The sequence below is a fragment of the Vombatus ursinus genome, unplaced genomic scaffold, assembly GCF_900497805.2.
Source record: "Vombatus ursinus unplaced genomic scaffold, bare-nosed wombat genome assembly UNPS02014839.1, whole genome shotgun sequence".
Taxonomy (NCBI): Eukaryota; Metazoa; Chordata; class Mammalia; order Diprotodontia; family Vombatidae; genus Vombatus; species Vombatus ursinus.
In genome coordinates, this window is record NW_020954617.1 from 4,441,915 (window position 1) to 4,459,724 (window position 17,810).

Sequence of the window (17,810 nt, forward strand, 5' to 3'; positions counted from 1 at the left end):
TAAATGATGTAGTGAGGTTATACTACTTGTAGTAACAACTTTCAAGTGAGGTTTTAGGGAAAGGAGAGGATGGAGAAAAGAAATAGAAGAAATGGAGGGAGAAGAGGGGAGATGAAGGGAGAGAAGGGAGAGGAGAAGACAGAAGGAGAGAGATACAGAGGTAGAGATACAAGTTTCTTTAATATTTAGCCTAAGACAGACTTATTGAACCTCAAGAGAGTCCAAAGGAACTGGCAATATTTTCAAGAGTTGGAGGAAATTGAGTTTGACAGATACTAGAAAAAAAATCAGAGTTCAGGGAGTTGGAAGAGTTTGCAAGAAATGTTGTGATCTTAAGAATAGAAAAGTTTGGAGTGAATAGTAGTTGAGGATGCATAACACAGTAAGGCACAGGGAAAATTAGTTGATCTAATTGCAATTGTTACTAAAAATCTGTACCTTCCCAGAATACAATAGTGTGGGGTTGGTAGGTCAGGGAGTTGAATACGTGGTATGTGGTTATTCCATATTCTACATGTTTCAGAGAATAGCCCTGAATAATTTGAATAACCATATGCAGCTTCCTGGGGTAGGGAAACTGGAGTGATCTAAGAGATAACTGTGGAGAGTGTGTGGTCTTCCCCCAAGCCTTTAGAATGGCAAGGAGTCCTGGCAAGGACAAGAGGCATAGTACGGGGGAAGAGGATAAATAAACTATGATAAGTTATCATAAACCAGCATGGAACTGGAAAGACAAATGCTTGCGAGGCACAAGAAAAAAAAGATGCCTCAAGATTCCTATGAGTGGAGGCCAAGAGCCATGTTGTTGTTGTTTAGTTGTGTCTGACTCTTGGTGAGCCCATTTGGGGTTTTCTTGGCAAAGATACTGGAATGGTTTGCCATTTCCTTCTCCAGCTCATTTTACAGATGAGAAAACTGAGGCAAACAATGACTTGTCCAGGGTCACACAGCTAGTGTCTGAGGCCAGATTCGAACTCAAGAAGATGAGTCTTCCTGATTCCAGGCCCAGCACTCTATCCACTATACCACCAGAATTACAGCCACAAGAATTACAATACAAGAAGAGGCTTCAGCAGTAGAGACATTTTAGTTTGGTAGTATGTTTTGAATAGCAAACATACTGTGGTACAATAGGTACCTCAGAGTGCTGTTTCCCTAGGTAAAGGAAAAGTCCAACACTGTCTTCTGGAAGCTGTCCAAAGCCTGAACTACACTATGCCACACAGCTAAGGAAGCAAGCTCCCAGGCTGGAGCCTGACCCAAGGCAGTACTATGTCTGAGACTTTATGGGCTGCTGGGTGGATGGCTGTTCAATGGTGAGGGTTGCTATTTTTCATGGGCTCTGACAAGAGTTCTATTTGTTTCTGTTAGCTTCTTAGGGAATCCACATTTTGAGTTTCATGAGGCTGTGTGTTCATAAAGGGAGCTGTACAATAGTCGTCAGGGACAGTGGGCTATGGCCAAACACTGAAGTTCTCAGATTATCTGGATAGGGAATAGGAACAAGAAGAGTGAGAAGTCCTGCAAACTATGCCCAGGTCCTTCTTTTAGGAAAAGAACCTTTTCCATGAGGGTTATATAAATTCCTTCTCCAATTCTAAGAGCAATGTGTCTAAAGTAGGGAAAGGGAGACAAAAGGATGGTAATATAGTATAGAGCATCAAATGCAAATGGGCCACCAAACCATGCATAAGGATCTCTATAGCCAAATGTGAACTTGGAAAACCACATGTTAACATTATCTGTGTTCTATCGTGTTTTTACTTATTTTGTTAAATATTTCCCAATTCCATTTTAATCTGATTCTGCCTGCACTCAGGAGTGTTGCTGGCAGCAGTGGAACAAGAGAGCCATGTGTTTTGACACCTCTGTTGTGGCTTGTTCCTTTCCTATTCTCCTTTCTATTTTTGCTACAATGCAAAGATATTCACAGCCCTGAGTTCTGCTTTGATGTAGCAATACAACTCCAGACTCAACTTCCACAATGTAGCAATGGATTCAGGGCACTTTCCACTATACCATACTGCCTCATCAAATGGTCAAAATATGCCTTCAAGTTGTTTGGAAGGAAAAAAAAATTGACCCTAGACAACAAAGAGCATCTTTATGCTTTGACAGATGGATTCTTTACAGCAGAACCTCAGCACATAGTCTCACGTGCATCCAGGCATTTAAATACCATTTGATGATTAACTTGTTTCTTTCTTGGCTTACTATTTGTGCCCTTTCAAAGGTGGGAAGAGCCTAAAAACAATTTTCTCTAGGTAAGCACTTATAGCTGTATGCTTTATAAACTTAGTGTTATATAAAGTAGGCTATTATTATCCTTCCACTCTGTTTCTGACACCCAGGAATATCAGTACTCACAAAATGCTCTTATGCCTTTTGAAATGGTGCCTAGAAGAGAGACAAAGCACCAAATTAAAGAAAACTATCAATTGTGTCTTTTATTCTTGGTGTGCTAGGGAAGTGGTCCAGGATGTCACTGTATCCTGATTATGTTTTTAAGCATAATAAAGTATATGTTTACAAATATGGTTGAATCAAACAATAAACATTTATTAAGAACCTACTGTGTGCCAAGCTCTGGTGATGCAAAGAATGAAATAATTCCTACCCCCAAGGAATTTACATTCTAATGAAGAAGACAAGTACATATATAAATATAAACAGCCTAAATAGAAACTGAATAAATACAAACATGTACAAAGTTGTTAAATATAAGGTAGTTTGGGAGGAAAGGCACTAAAAGTTGGAGGGATTAGGAAATATATTTTTAATATTGTCCTTGAATTACATCTTAAAGCAACAAAGGGCAGCTAGGTGAAGCAGTGGATAGAATGCTGGACTCAGTCAGGAAGACCTGAGTTCTAATACTGCCTCCGACACTTTCTAGCTATGTGATCCTGGGCAAGTCACCAATCTTCTGTCTGCCTCTGTTTGCTTATCTGCAAAATGGGGGTAATAATAATGCCTACTTTACAGGTTGTTGCGAGGATCAAATGAAATAAATATATGGAAAGTCCTTTGCAAACCTTGAAGGGGTCTATAAATGCAAGCTATTGAGGAGGCAGAAGTAAGGGGAGAATGCATTTCAGGAATGTGGACAGCCAAGGCCAAGGCACAGAGACAGAAGATGTAGGCTAATATGTGAGGAACAGAGAGAAGGCCAGTTTGGCTGGATTGCAGGGTGTAATGGGAAGTCTCTGGAGTTGACTGAGAAAGGGAGTTAGACAGGTGTGCACTTAAAGAAAATTACATTGGCAGCAATGTGTAAAAAGGACTGGAGTGGGGAGAGACTTAAGGGAGAGCAACCACTTAGAAAGCTGTTGCAATAACCTAGGCATGAGATGATAAGGGCCTGAACTAAGGTGGTAGTCGTATGAGTGGTCAGATGTGAGAGATTCTGGGGAAGTAGAAATGGCAAGATTTGGCAACTGACTAGAAATGTGGGCTGAGGGAAAGTGAAGAGTCCAAGATAATGCCAAGGTTATAAACCTGAGAGATGGGAAGGATGGTGGTGCTTTTGAAAGAAATAGGGAGATCTGAAAGCAGGGAAGGAGGGAGAAGATAATGAGTTCAGTTTGGGATATTTTAAGTTTGAAATATCTCCAGAACATTCAGTCTGCCCAATTGGCAAGTGGTGATGCAGGTCGGAATCTCAAGTAAGAGACAGGAGCTGTATACATACATACGTAAATGTGTATCTGTATACATATATACGCGTATATGTATATATTTATGTGTACATGAATGCACACGTCAGAGGGATATGTGATTTTATGTCTCTGTGTGTGTGTGAATCATCTGCACAAATATGACAGTTAAACTCATGAGAGTTGACTGTGGCTCAAACCGGGAACAGAGCAGGATCTCAGTTCCAACTTCTAGCCCAGTCTGACCCTGCAGAGGATTAACCAGGACAGGAATTCTAGGCCAAAGGGAAGTTTGTAGTTCTGTCACGCTGAACCAGCAGAACTCCCCAGTTGGCTGACAGTGGCTGAGGCCGGCAGCAGTCTCCTGTTGATCAGACCCAAACCCAGGTCAGCTCAGACTGGGAAGGGGTGCAGGGTGGGAGGGAGGGAAGTGATCAGACCTTGCCGGGCATTAGACTACTCTGGGAGCTCTGATAGCTTGCAGATCCCCATTCTGCGCTGTTCCTGAGAGCCTGGAATAATACAATATGTAATACCCCCAAGAAAGCAGCAGCAGGATCAGTCCAGACCTTCCTCCAGAGGAGCAAAAGAACCTCACCCTAACATCAAGTCCAAAGTCAAGAAGTACACTGGAAAATGAGCAAATGAAAAAAGAATCCCACCACAAAAAACTATGATAGTGACAGGAATGTTCAAGACACAAACCCAGGAGAAGAAAATAACTCCAGAACATTTATAAGCAAAACCTCAAAGAAAAAGACAGCTTAGGCACAAATTAAATTGAAATTCTGGGACGAGATGGTAAGAGTTATTAAAAAGAGTTTAAAATTTTTTTTATAAATTAAATGAGAGCACTAGGGGGAAAAAATTGAAAAAGAAATGAAATCTATTGGAAAAAAAGAAAAGGAAAGGGAACCAACAGCTTGGCACAAGAGGTACAAAACCTTGCCCAAACAACAAACTCTTTAAAAATTAGAACAGACCAAATAGAAGTCAATGACTCAATTAGACAAGAAATATTAAAAACAAAGTCAAAAAACTAAAAAAAGAAAGAAAAGAAAATGTAAGGCATTTTATAGCAAAAATAACTGATCTGGAAGACAGATTGAGGAGAAAAATCTAATCATCTAAATACCAATGAACTACCATCAGGGACTAATGGATAAACTGCTTACATTCTAATATGGAGAGATGACATATGTGTCCCTTCTGAGCCCTATCATTAGCAGGGGTCATATAGGGAACCTAATTAGACAAAGGACCTGGAAGGGGTTCTCTTACATTTTGATGATCTTAAAAGAAGAACAGATATTGAAAGGGAGATGGCTATCCTGGGGCAAAGGTAGGGTGAAGTGGTAGAGGTTGAAAGGAAGGTTAGAGAAAATTTTCTTGAAAACCTTGACCAAGACAAAAAAAGAACCTAAACAACATTTTTCAAGAAATCTTAAAACTGACCAGACCTCTTAGAACTAGAGGGCAAAGTGGAAACAGAAAGAATCCACTAGTCATCTCCTGAAAGAAATCCAAAATGAGTGAAAAAATTAAGATCAATTCTGCATTATTTTCTTATTGATCCCATTTATAATTAATTGATTTTGTCCTGTAACCGCTTTTGTCTGGTAAGTGCTTAAGTCATGGCTCTTTGTCTCTGAACTCGGTTCACAGATTTAGCTGGCCTGTAATGGGTTAATTTAAAAATCCAGTTCCTCTGCGAATCATTAATCTACTCTTGCCTCAAGGAATTTAATTGACCTTGGGGATGGTGTGAATACAAAGGGAGTTGGGCCTAATATCTTTCCACCACCAAGCTATCCTTCAAAGATGTCTGTTTGCTGTCCAAGAGGTCTGGTCCATTATCTCTAAACCTTACAGCTGCATTCAAATAATGAGTACTCCTTAGTCTCATGAGATGCAGGGGGTGCTGTTGCTAGCCCCCATTACCAAACTTCCAAACAATCATGCTGTTCCCTGTGCCTCAGCTCTGCAACCAATCATGTTGCCCCCAATCACATGATGTCATCTGCCCTGTTCTATTCTTTGCTCTGTACTCCTTATAACTTATAAAAGGGGAGCTGTCTACCCAGAGTCTTTGGCATAAATGGAGACAATCCATTGACCCATTTATAGACAGGTAGCATGCCCCTGTTAACAAATATTATCTTGCATGAAGAATTGTTTCAGTGTACCTTCTTGTTAAATTTAAATCACTACACCAGGAACATTATAACAAAAACTCAGAGCCTCCAGGTCAAAGGAAAAATAAACAAACAGAACCACAAACAAACAGAAAGAACTCAAGTACCAAGGAGCCACAGTCAGGATCACATAAGATTTAGCAGCCACCACTATAGAGAAGCAGAGCTTGGTATTCCAGAAGGCATAGAATATAGTCTTACAGCAAAGAACGATTTATCTAGCAAAACTGAGTATGATCCTACAGTGGGGGAAGTGGATTTTTAATGAAATAGAAGATTTTCAAACATTCCTGATGAAATAACTAAAGCTGCATGGAAACTCTAAAGCTCAAATAAAGGAGTTAAGAGAAACACAAAAAGGTAAATACCAATGACAATCATAAGGGACTATTGGATAAACTGCTTACATTCTAACATGGAGAGATATCATATGTGTTCCTTCTGAGCCCTATCATCATCAGGGGTCATAGAGGGAGTTTATGACAAAAGACCTAGAAGTTGTTCTCTTATGTCTTAAGATATTTAAAGAAGAACAGAAATTGAAAGAAAGATGGATATCCTGGGGTGAAGGTAGGGTGAGGTGGTAGAGATTGAAAGGAAGGTTAGAGAAAATTTTCTCACATAATCAAGTGCACAAGTGGAAGTACATAATAACAAGGAGAAAGCAGGGAAGTGGCTGACACAAAACCTCACTTTGATCTGAACTGGTCAAAGGAGAGAAAACACACACAGAATTGGGTACAGAAATACATTTCACTCAACAGAGAAATAGGAGACAAAAGGGAGAAAGAAGGAAGAGGAGTAATCATACAGAGGGTAGATTAAGAGAGGAATTAGTCCCAAGCAAAACATACTCTAGCAAAAGATTACAAAAAATTTTTAGCTCTTTTTGAGGTGACAAAATGGGAATCAGAGGGGGTCTTCATCAATTGGGGAACTGCTGAACAATTGTAAAGGAATATTATTGTGCTGAAAAAAAATGATAGAGATGGTCTCAGAGGAAAACTGGGAAAACTTACATGAACTAATGTAGTTAAGTGAACTGAACCAGGAGAACAATTTATACAATGAGAACAATATCGTTAAGACGAATAACTTTGAAAGACTTGAGAATTGTGATCAGTATAATGATCAACCACAATTCTAGAGAACTAATGATGAAAAATGCTACCAATCTCCTGATAGGTGAAAGACTCAAAGTGCAGAACAAGGGGTCCTTTTAGAAGTATATTTTGCTTAATTATACTTATTTGTAACAGTCAATAAACATTTATTAATTACCAACCATGTGCCAGGCACTGTGCTAACTACTGCAGATACAAAGACAATTAAAAGACAGTTCCTGCTTTCAAGGAGCTAACGGTCTAACAGGTGAGACAACATGAAAACAAGTATGTACAAACAAGCTACATACAGAATAAAGTGGAAATAATCATCAGAGGGAAGGTATTAGAATTAAGGGGGATTTCTGATCTCAGACACCTAACACTTACTAGCTGTGTGACTCTGGGCAAGTCACTTAATCCCAATTGCCTCACCCCCCCCCCAAAAAAAAGAAAGAAAAAAAGAATTAAGGGGGATTGAGAAAAGCCTCCTATAAAAGATAGGACTTGAAGGAAGTCAGAGAAACAGGAGGCAGAGATGAGGAGAAAGAGGGTTTCAGACATCAGGGACAGCCAATGAAAATTCCTAGGGGCACAGCGAATAGAGCTCCAGCCTTGAAGTCAGGAGGACCTGAGTTCAAATCTGGCCTCAGACACTTGACACTAACTGTGGGACTCTGGGCAAGTTACTTAACCCCGACTGCCTCACCAAAAAGCAAAATAATAATAATAATAATAATTCCCAGTGTTTGGAGGTAGAGTACTTTGCTTAAGTAATAGCAAGGAGGCCAGTGTCACTGGATAGAACACATGGGGATGGAGGTGTAAAATATAAGACTGGAAAGATATAAAGGGGATGGAGTATAGGTTTTAAAAGCCAAACAGATTTTATATTTGATCTGAAAGGACAAAATTTGTTTAATGCATCTTATTTCCCATCTCTAGGCACAGTGCTTTGAATAGAAGGGCTCAATAAATGTCGATTATGAAATAATCCTTTACTAGGAGACAGGAGACTTGGCTTTTGATCTCAACTTTTCCACCAATTAGCTGTGTGAACTTAACAATTCATTTGGCTTCTCTGCACCTTAATGTCCCCATTTGTAATGGGCATGAGTTCCTGGGACCCCTCTAGTACTAACACTGTATATGGCTCTCTCCTTCCTTGGAACTTCCAAAGCACTTTACACCACTTGTATAAGACTAATCACAAGCTACTTTCTATTATGCCTATGTGTAAGGCGCCGTCCACTCTCCAAATCTCCCTTGTAAATTCTGGAATCTCAGAATTGGAAGGGCTTTCAGAGGCTATCTGATCTAACTTGAACCTATAATTCTAGAGCTCAGTTCAATAATTATGAGAGTTATAGGCACACTCACTAAGTCCATGGGAAATTTAATTTTCTCCAAGTTTGACTAATTAAACTTTTTGAAAGATCAGATTATAAGAACTATTACTATTTTTAATGTTAACTAGGGTTTTTTTTTCCTCCCACTTTTAAAGATAAGAATTTCATTGCTCAGGTTTAATAGCCTCCGGTGTCCAGTCACTTTTTCCCTCCTCCCTGATTGAGTCAAGCCCATGGAACCTTGGAGGATGCCTACTTCGAGGCATCAATGATGGAGGGACCCTTCCCATCAACCTCAACTTCTGAAAAGGCATATATTGCTTCCTGTTGGCCACAATAACTCAGGGGTTCATACTGTGTGGTGACAAAAAGTCTTTCAATTGGCAGTTGAACCTGATATCTGTGGATGTAGCAGAATGAGACCTTCTGCCCCTCCAACCTCTTCTTGACAGCCTTGAAGTGTAAGGATAACTCTCTCTAATCCCAACCACCTGGCCACAAGCTCCTGGGCCTCCTGGGCAAACCTGCTTATTTTGAGGGGATACCAGGCCCGGTGAAATATTAAAAGACATATGGCATCTTCCTCTCCTTGAGTACCCAAGCAGTAGGGCAACAATACCAAAAAAGTTGCAACAGCAGCAGAAGCAGGCAGGCTAAAAGGTAAAGGAGCTCATTTGGTGTTAATCAGACTGGGCTCAGGAGAGGTGAAGTGTAAAATGGCTAATTAGTATCTCTCACAAACTGTTTGGGAATGTCTCAGTAAGGCTCCAATATTAGCCTCTCAACTATACTAGTAGTAATAAGTTACTAGGTTCTGTTCTAATCATTTTATGAGTCCTTATTGTTTAGTATTCCCCTTTTCTATGTGGGAATAAAATTATCTATCCCACACTTGATTCACGTTTGTACTTCGGGCACTTTTTACTTCCCTCCACCCCTCTTGCTGGGAAGAACCCTTAGACCAAACCCAAAACCAGAATTGTTCCTTGGGAATATAAGTGGGGGTGGGGGTGGAATTGAAGTCCTGGGGAGTCTAGTTTCCCTATTGAAGAGACAGGCAACCTCAGAGCAATAAAGCCAGGGCAAACTGCAAGGGGAGGTAAAGGACAGAAATTGACAAAAGTTACCAACTCCAGTGGCCTCAGCCAAGCAGTGTCTGGCTAACTACTGTGCTAGAACAGCAAAAATGTACCCAAAGCTATAGTTTTTGCTATGTTTTTATTATAGCACATCATAACTGTTCCAAACATATCATTTTTTGTGGTCACCCCTCAAGGTAGTGTATTCCAAGTCCCCACTCAGCATTGGAATGAACAACTTTTCAGGAGCAGAGAAGAGAAGAGGCCTGGTCCTCCCACTAAGAACTTGGCCTCAGGTCTTTTCTAGAAGTAGATCTAAGGTCCTATGATCCCATGGACCTTTTAATCATAGCTCTCAGAGCCACAAATCTCTGCTGTGAGGTAAAAAAAAAAAAATTTCTCTATACCAGGAGGACATGACAGACAGGTGCTTAGGGAGTCCAATTAGTGACAAAGTAACAGCATTTGAGATCCCCACAAGGGAGTTTGAGGAAATGAAAGAAATAACTACTGCAGGATTCTGAGTATCTCACTTCCCACAGTACCTGAGTGGAAAGGCTTTCTTTTCCTAGGGAGCGGACAAACTCTACTTTACAAATGCCCAAATTAAGCCCTGTAAGAAGAATGGAAAAAAGAAAGAAAATCACATTTACATAGAGAAATTTTAACTCCATTGCTTTCCCAAGCAAGAGGACAAACCCTCCTTGTGAAGTGTGCCATCTTAATGAGAGAGGAAGCTGTGGAAATTCTTATAGTAACTAACCTGGAAATTTAGCTAACTCAGAAAGGGAAATGGGTAATGTGTCAATACTAGCAGCCCTCCCCTCGACTTGGCTATTTAATTCTACTTCTCAACGCATCAGGCTTCATGGCCTGCCCTTCTAAGCCTCATCTGAAACATAGATCCTCTTGGGCCAGGAGGTCAGCAGAATTATGGCTTTAATACAATTAGAGAGCAGCTTCATGGTACCCAATAAAAGGTGGGAGGGAGGGGGAATATGACCAAACAGCTTTCCTTTTATTGCTTTCCAAATCTCAAATTTCCAAAGAGCTAGGACTATGAAACTTTATGAGGAACCACTGCTCAAGTGAAGTTAAAGTGTAACATTTTTTCAGCTGGGATTCCAGTCCTCTGCTACAGGGGTCCCCTGCAGCTTATGAAACATGCTTCCCAACTAGGAAAACACTGCTTTTCTTCTCTTCCTGGTCTCCCCACAAGGATAGAAAGAGGTGAGAGGGAACGAGAGGAATTACTTGCAAGGCGGCCTGCCAAAGCCTTGCAACCAATAGCTAACACCTCCCAGTACTGAAATAGGATACTATATAAAGTGATTGCTCAACTGGGAGGCAGTTTTCTTTAAAAACCTGAAGATACCGTAGCAAGACAAATAACCATTCACTCCACAACCCACCCCCAAAGCCTATTCTGATTTCAGCCACAGTGATGTTGGACAAGATAGGGCTAAGTCTGAGAGAGGCCTAGTCTAGTGGGTGCAGACTCCCGGTACTCCCAAACAGAAAATCTAGGGCAGGAGAGTTCTGAACTTGGGGTCTGTGTACTTTTTTTTTTTCTATTTTGATAACCGTATTTCTATATAACTGCTTTTCTTTGTAATGCTAGTTATTTCATTTTATGTATTTAAAAGCATTTTGAAAGGGGGTCCATAGACTTTACCAGCCTGACAAAGGGATCTATGGCACAAAAAAAAAAAAGGAAAGAAACCCTGTTCTAGGGCAAGTGCAGGGTTTCAGGTCTTCTATAGGCTGATTATTGTTATTTTAGGTCTGAGACCCCTGGTGTCATCTGGGCTCATCCTGAACTCCTCATGGCCACCTATGTTTATTATTAGTTCTGGATCCTTTAAGCTTGGAAAATAGTGTGTCGTAACAAGCAGTACAAGAGTTCATATACCCAAGTTTCTTCTTGAAAATTGGGGTAAATATTGAGAACGTGGAATTAAAATATAAACTGATTACTTTGGGGAAAGTTTAGCTAAAAGTTAGCATGGTACAGAGGTGTCAAACTCACTGCCTGAGGCTTATACAGCCCTGCAAACACCCAAGATCAGCCCAAACCAGGTTAAAATGTGAGTGGGAAATGTCTAACAAAATAAATAAAAATACAATACAACATATTGTTAATGGATGGTTCTCTAAGTCAATATGCAACCTACAAAGATCCACTGCTTCTTGTCTGTCACCACTGGAATGGTGGATCAAGACTTTGTATGACTTTGAATTAGAAAGCCTTAAGGGATCCCTCAGACATTTACTAGCCGTGGGACTCTGAGTAAGTCACTCTTCCTCTCTGTACCTCTATTTCCTCATTTAATAAATGAAGGGACCTTAGAGGCTATGGTCCTCTTCGAAAGTTGGACTCCATAGCCTCTAAGGTCCGTTCCAACTCCCTGGCATAAAGAATTTAATCAACAAATCCTATCAACAAGAGAGAAATTCAACAGGCTCGTCATTTTATGATCCTTTCATAATATGAGCTGAGAGGAAGAGTAGGAAATGAGTAGTAAAGAGGTATGACATATACAATCAGACTAAACAGTGATGAAAAGACTAAGAGTAATGAGAGTAAAATAAAATATTCAACCCCAAAACCCCTCAAAGAATACCAGTAAAGGATACACAGAAAATGTGTTTCCTTTAATAGATAAGAATTAAATCAAAATGTTACATCAGCAGACTCTTAGGTTTTCTCTGCCTTAAGGTGATGTCAGAGGAGAAGGTGGTATCCTATTGGTGGAATTGTAAATTGGTCTGAACTTTTGGAAAACAATTTAGAATTATGTTTAAAAAGTGACCAAAATATCCATACCCTTTGACCTAGAGGCCCCACTGCTATGCATTTATACAAGGTGATCGTTAAAAGTACCCTAAATACATGAAAATATAGCTTTAACATCACCCTTTATAGTAGCAAAGAACTGGAAAGAAAAGTAGATGCCCATCCATTGGAAAACATATACACAAGTTGTGTTACATGGATGTAATGGAATATTACTGGCTATAAGGAATGATGAATGTGAACAATATAGAGAAGCATGGGAAAACATATGAACTGATGCAAAATAAGCAGAACTAAGAAAATATACCAAATTACAACAAATAGAACAGCACTACAACAAATGAAATTAACTGCTGTGAAATTATGTATGTGGTATGAGAATGCACCTTCCTCCCTTCTTTGTAGAGGTAGGGAGCAATGGGCATGAAACTCCGTATACGTTTAAAGGCAGCCCAGTGTAATAAACAGAGTTCTAGAGTCGAAGTCAGGAAGACCTGGGTTCAAATCCTGCCTGACACTAGCTATATGACCATACACAAGCCACTTAATCTCTCTCAGCCTCATCTGTAAAATTAGTAGGTTGAACCCAAGGACCTATACAGTTATTTCCAGCTTTAAATCTATGATCCTATTTTGGACTTGGTTGATGAGTTGGTTAGTTTGGCTAAATTATTTTTTATTTCTTCCTTTTCACATTGTTATAAGAGATGGCTCCCTGAAAGGAAGAGCAAGGGATAAAGTAGAAAATGTAGGTAATATAAAATCAAGGTAACAATAATTTTTTTTAAAGACTAGTCGAGCTCTTGACTAGAAAGCTAGACTATCAGGCCAGAAGTTAGATTCTGAGGAGAGTAAAAGTGGGCTGAGACCAGTTAATGTTCTTGCTGGCAGTTCTCTCCACTTTTCTTTTGGGTACATTGTCATACCTGTGAAATGTCTCTCATTCTCTTTTTCCTTTGGATCCCTGGATTTCCCAAGAATTTCAAAGTATCCAAATCACTTTTCACCAAGAATGCTTGACTGTGACCCCAGAAAGGCATCTTTATTGGATCTTCTGAATTACTGTTGGGTTAGTGGGGGTTTTTTTTTTTTTATAATTTATTAAAGCTAATTCTCCATACAAGGGATTTAACTGGCTATGTGAATCATTCATTTTGGATGAACAAAGATTTAAATATTCGCCTTTCAGCTTAAAAGAACATACTTTTAATCCTGTGTGCTACAGTCATTGCACCTTCTCCCTCCCCTTAACATCTGCTTTTTAAAACCTGTGAGTGCCTATGTAAACTCTTGGAAAGGTCCAAAAATCCTAAGTTCACAAGACTCTTGGACCATATAAGCACAATATGCATCTACTGAAGAAATCCTGTGAACACCATCCCTACTCCAGATTTGTCCCATGCCCCAAGGGATTGGGCCAAAATCCCACCTGCCTCTGGAAATGAAGGAACAAATCACTGTTTTATTAATCATATTAAATAATTAATAATTAATCATAATAATACATATTAATCACATTATTATTTTCATCATATTAAAAGCCCCAGTGGTACTGGATTACCTTTCCAATGGAATTAATTTATTATCTACTCAGAAACAAAATTGTCTCTGGGAACTTGCAAAGGATAACAAAATATTTTATTTTAGAAAGTTTCAATATTTTCTAACCTTTGGCATTCAGTCTCAAACCCCTGAGCAGAGATTGCTATTACAGTAATAGCATAAGCACTGCCAGGGCCCAGAAGCATCTGGCAGACACCATCCCAGCCCAGTATGGGAAAGACAGAAATGATACTTGTAAGAGAAGAGGTTACAGTATCAGGAACAGACCCCAGGATAAAAAAGGAAAGGACCAAAAGTTTTATCTCTTGCCAGAAGGCCACCAGCTACTACTATTTGGGAGTTTCATAATCACTTCTTTCTCCTCTGGACTGAAATGCAAGATAGTCAATATGGCTGTAAGTGTCTGCTGGCGGCCCAAAGAGTCAGACAGGGTTAAGAAGCGGTAGATGATATTTTTTAAGTACTCCAGATTGGCCCCCTCCCTGCTTTGGTCCCTGATACTTTTTTCAATGTGGCTCTGCAAAGCACAGACTTGTTCTCGGTGCTGTTCACCCTCCACAATTAGCCTGTCCTGAAGTTGGTGTACCTCCGTCTCAAGTTTATGCTTTTGTTTCCTCAAAGATGTTATCTCAACCTCCTTTCGAGCTAGCTGTTCAGCATACAAGAAGAAAGTGGGTTCATTTGATGCAGCCAGGTGCAGGGCTTGGGTCAAACTGTCTGGAGACGAGTCACTTAGACCTTGGTTACTCCCCTGGCTCAAGGAGGCCTTATGTCCCTGCAGCCCAGAGCACAAAGCCACAGATCGGAGCTGCTCCAGTTCCAAGTCCTTCTCGGCAAGTACCGCTAGAGCACGGTCCCTCTGTTTGTGCAACTCTTCTTCAAGCTTCAGTGTCCGGTCCCGGAAGTCAAGCTGGCTTCTCTCCAGCTCCTGCCGATGGACCTGCTGCAGCTGAGCCAGCTCCTGCTTCCAGCTCTCTGCCTCTTGTCGGTGTTGCCGTTCTAGTTCTTCACAAGACAGCCGAAGGGAAATGTACTTCTCCTTCAGCTCTGCAAGCTGCTCCTGGCTTTCCTCCAGTTGCTTGGCTAGGTTGCCATCCTTGCTTGTCTTGCTCTTGAGGACAACCTGGGCCCTCATTTTGTACCTTTCAAACTCCTCTTTCAGCTGCTTGAGCTCTTGCTGGTAGTAGAGTGCAGTAGCCTTTTCCCCATCAGCAGCATCTGGGTTTGTCAGCATCTCTATTTCACACAGTTTTTCCATATTCAGAGATACCTGGCTCTTCCTGGCTGCAATCTGCAACAGCTTCCTCAGTCTCTCCATCTTATCCTTCAGGACATTGACATCCAGGCTGGTCTCCTCGTTGTGGCTGTCCAGGGGAGAACGACTAGAGGCTGCAAGAGCAAGTGTCTTATTCTCCATATCCAGCTGCAGAAGGCGATCCTTCAGCTTCTGAATGGCCAGCTGGTCCTTTTGCTTGGCTTTCTCATAGGTGCCCAGCAGCTCAGACACTTCTGAGACTTGGTTCTCTAGGGCAGCCACCCTCTGTTCCTCCATCTGAGAATGCTGACGGAGCTGCTCCTCGGCCAAAGCAGTCTAAAAACCAAGGCAATGAACAAAGGTGAATTAGGAGAGAGTGCACAGCTTGTCACTGAACCTAGGAAAGGCAGAGAAGAGAGGGGGCATTTGAATAGGATGTGCTGGCAGGAATGGGAAGAACTTTAGAGAACTTTTTCACTGATTCAAGTGCCAATAAAACTTACGATTATCCATTCCCATCCTACAACCGTGCCCTTACCCCTTGAAGACTCAGAATTTATCTCACCAAATAACATTAGGCTCATTTGATGTGACTTGACAAAAATCACATGGGCGCCAATACCATTACTAGATCAAGTCAAAACACATGCACTACAATTACTCCCTGAGGAGCACCATCTTCAGCTGAAGAAACTCAAAGTGAATCTTTCTCCATGAATCCTTCTCTGATCCACCCAGTTTGAAATTTTCTCTCCCTCCTCAAATTTTCCTATAACACTTTATCTAGATCTCTCCTTTGCCCTTCTCAAACACTATCTTGTATTTTATACTTATCTGTGTACATGTACTATTTCTTCCTGCCACCTCCTTCCCAGTAGAATATAAGTTCCTTGAGGCGTGGAATGTTTTTTTTTCCCCTTTATAATCCCATTGTCTGGCACAGTGCCTTAGCTCGTGATAGGCATGTAATGTTTGTTAAGTGTTCATGAGCATAGTGCTATTCTTTTAGTTCCTACATTTTTGTCACACATTTAGCATATTATGTCTATCACCCTTAATCCATTGTTTATCCCCAGAAACTGCATGCTACTGCATGCTACCCTTGCCTAGAAAGTTCAGAATTGAACAGGGGCCCTCATAAAATCCAAGAGTATTCTGGGATAGCACATTCATCTCCAAAACAAATCCTAATTGACAACAATTGAAGGAAACTGACTCTTTCTGAAAAAAATATCAACCACACACACAGAATACAGTACTTCACTGTTTTCCTGAACACAGCTGTTAAGAAACCAATGCCCAGAATCTGGAAGCACTTCAACTTCATTCCAGACAGCACCCACAAACAACACATCCTCTTAGAAGTATGCTTTGTAATTTTTGTAAACATCAATTAGGCCAGGATTTTCCAGTGGATTTGTCCATGAGAGATTTTGGGTAAGTACCACGAAAATACAGGAAGTGAAAGCATGAAGAGACCTTGAAGATAAATTTCGTCCAAACCTCTCATTTTGCAGAAGAAAATACTGAGTTCTTAAAAGATAAAACAACTTGCCTAAAGGTACAAACCTGATATATGGCACAGTGAGGATTTGAACTTTCATTACAAACCTTCTTTCAATTACAGTAGACTGTTCAAAAAGAAGAAAAAGTCTAATATCCTTAGTCTCACATTAAGTACCTATGGATCTGGATCAGAAAAGGTGAATTACCTTCCTCATTTCCTGCTGCAACTGGGTCTGGAAATGGCTCTTAAGGTGGGCAGCTTCTTCCTGAAGTTCTTCCAGCCGAGGGTCTGGATGACTCTTCTCCTCTCGAAGAGCCTGCAGCTCAAGCTTCAGGTCCTCCACTTCATGGGTCAACTGTTTGATCTGTAACTCAAACCCTTCCACCTGGTCAGCTGAATAGGCCTGTCCAGCCAGGGCTTCCCGGGTCTCCTCTAGCTGCAACTCAATATCCTGCCTTAAGGTTCTCTCTCCTTGCAGTAATTTCTGCAGCTCCCTCAGCATCAAAGCATGATCACTCTGCTCCTGGGCTCTGTCATGCTGCTGTGTGATCAACCTGGCTTTAGTCTCTGCCATCTGTTCCTGCAGCCCCTTTAGCTCCCCCTCCAGCCGGCTCCTTTCTCCCTCAGCCTTTCTGCTAGCATCCTCCAAATCTTGCTTCATCTTCTTTTTATCAGCCTGGTATGAGGCTTCCATGCGGGACTTCTCTTGAGTCACTGTGGCCAAAGAGCTGGTCAGAGTGGCCAACTGAGTCTTCAGTTGGTGCAACCGTTTGTCAATCTCCCCCCCACTACTGGTTGGCACATCCCCACTACTGGAACTAATGCCACTCTCCGACCCACTGGCTTCCTCACACTTTGGAGGTGGCGGACCAGTGGCCAGCCTTTCCTCTTCCACCCCGAGATCACCCTTGGTGCTGGTCAGACTGGCTGTTGTGTCCAGGCTGGTAGTAGTGCCAGTGCTGTCCTCACTATGAGTGGAGCACCGGTCATCAACAGCGTCGGCCAAGGGAAGGCCTGGGGACTGGACAGAAGTGAGGCCGGCATCATCAGCCTCATGGGACGCGGAGAGCACCTTGAGGCTGGCCTCCAGGGCCTCTTTCTCCTTCAGCAAGCTCTTATAGGCCCGAACGACGTCCTTAAGGCGGACCTGGTACTGGAGCAGCTGTTTCTTCTGTGTCTCTATGGTCTCCAGCAGGTCCTTCTTGCTAGGCCCCCCGCCGAAGTTCATGCCAAACTTCTCCATGGCAGGGGCTGCTCCGTGACGTCACCGCTCACGGAGCCGGGAGTGGGGAGGGGCTGGGGGGGG

The 17,810-nt window shown here is 41.4% G+C and overlaps 1 protein-coding gene across 1 annotated transcript; it reads right to left on the bottom strand.

Annotated features, from left to right (window-relative positions):
- Positions 1–13,795: 13,795 nt before the first annotated feature.
- Positions 13,796–17,799, bottom strand: GCC1 (GRIP and coiled-coil domain containing 1). The gene is made up of 2 exons (XM_027840127.1): positions 16,710–17,799; positions 13,796–15,333 (listed from the first exon to the last, which is right to left on the bottom strand). The coding sequence occupies exons 1-2, from the start codon at positions 17,745–17,747 to the stop codon at positions 14,041–14,043; spliced, it is 2,331 nt and encodes a 776-aa protein (XP_027695928.1). The 5' UTR covers positions 17,748–17,799; the 3' UTR covers positions 13,796–14,040.
- Between the last annotated feature and the right edge of the window lie 11 nt (positions 17,800–17,810).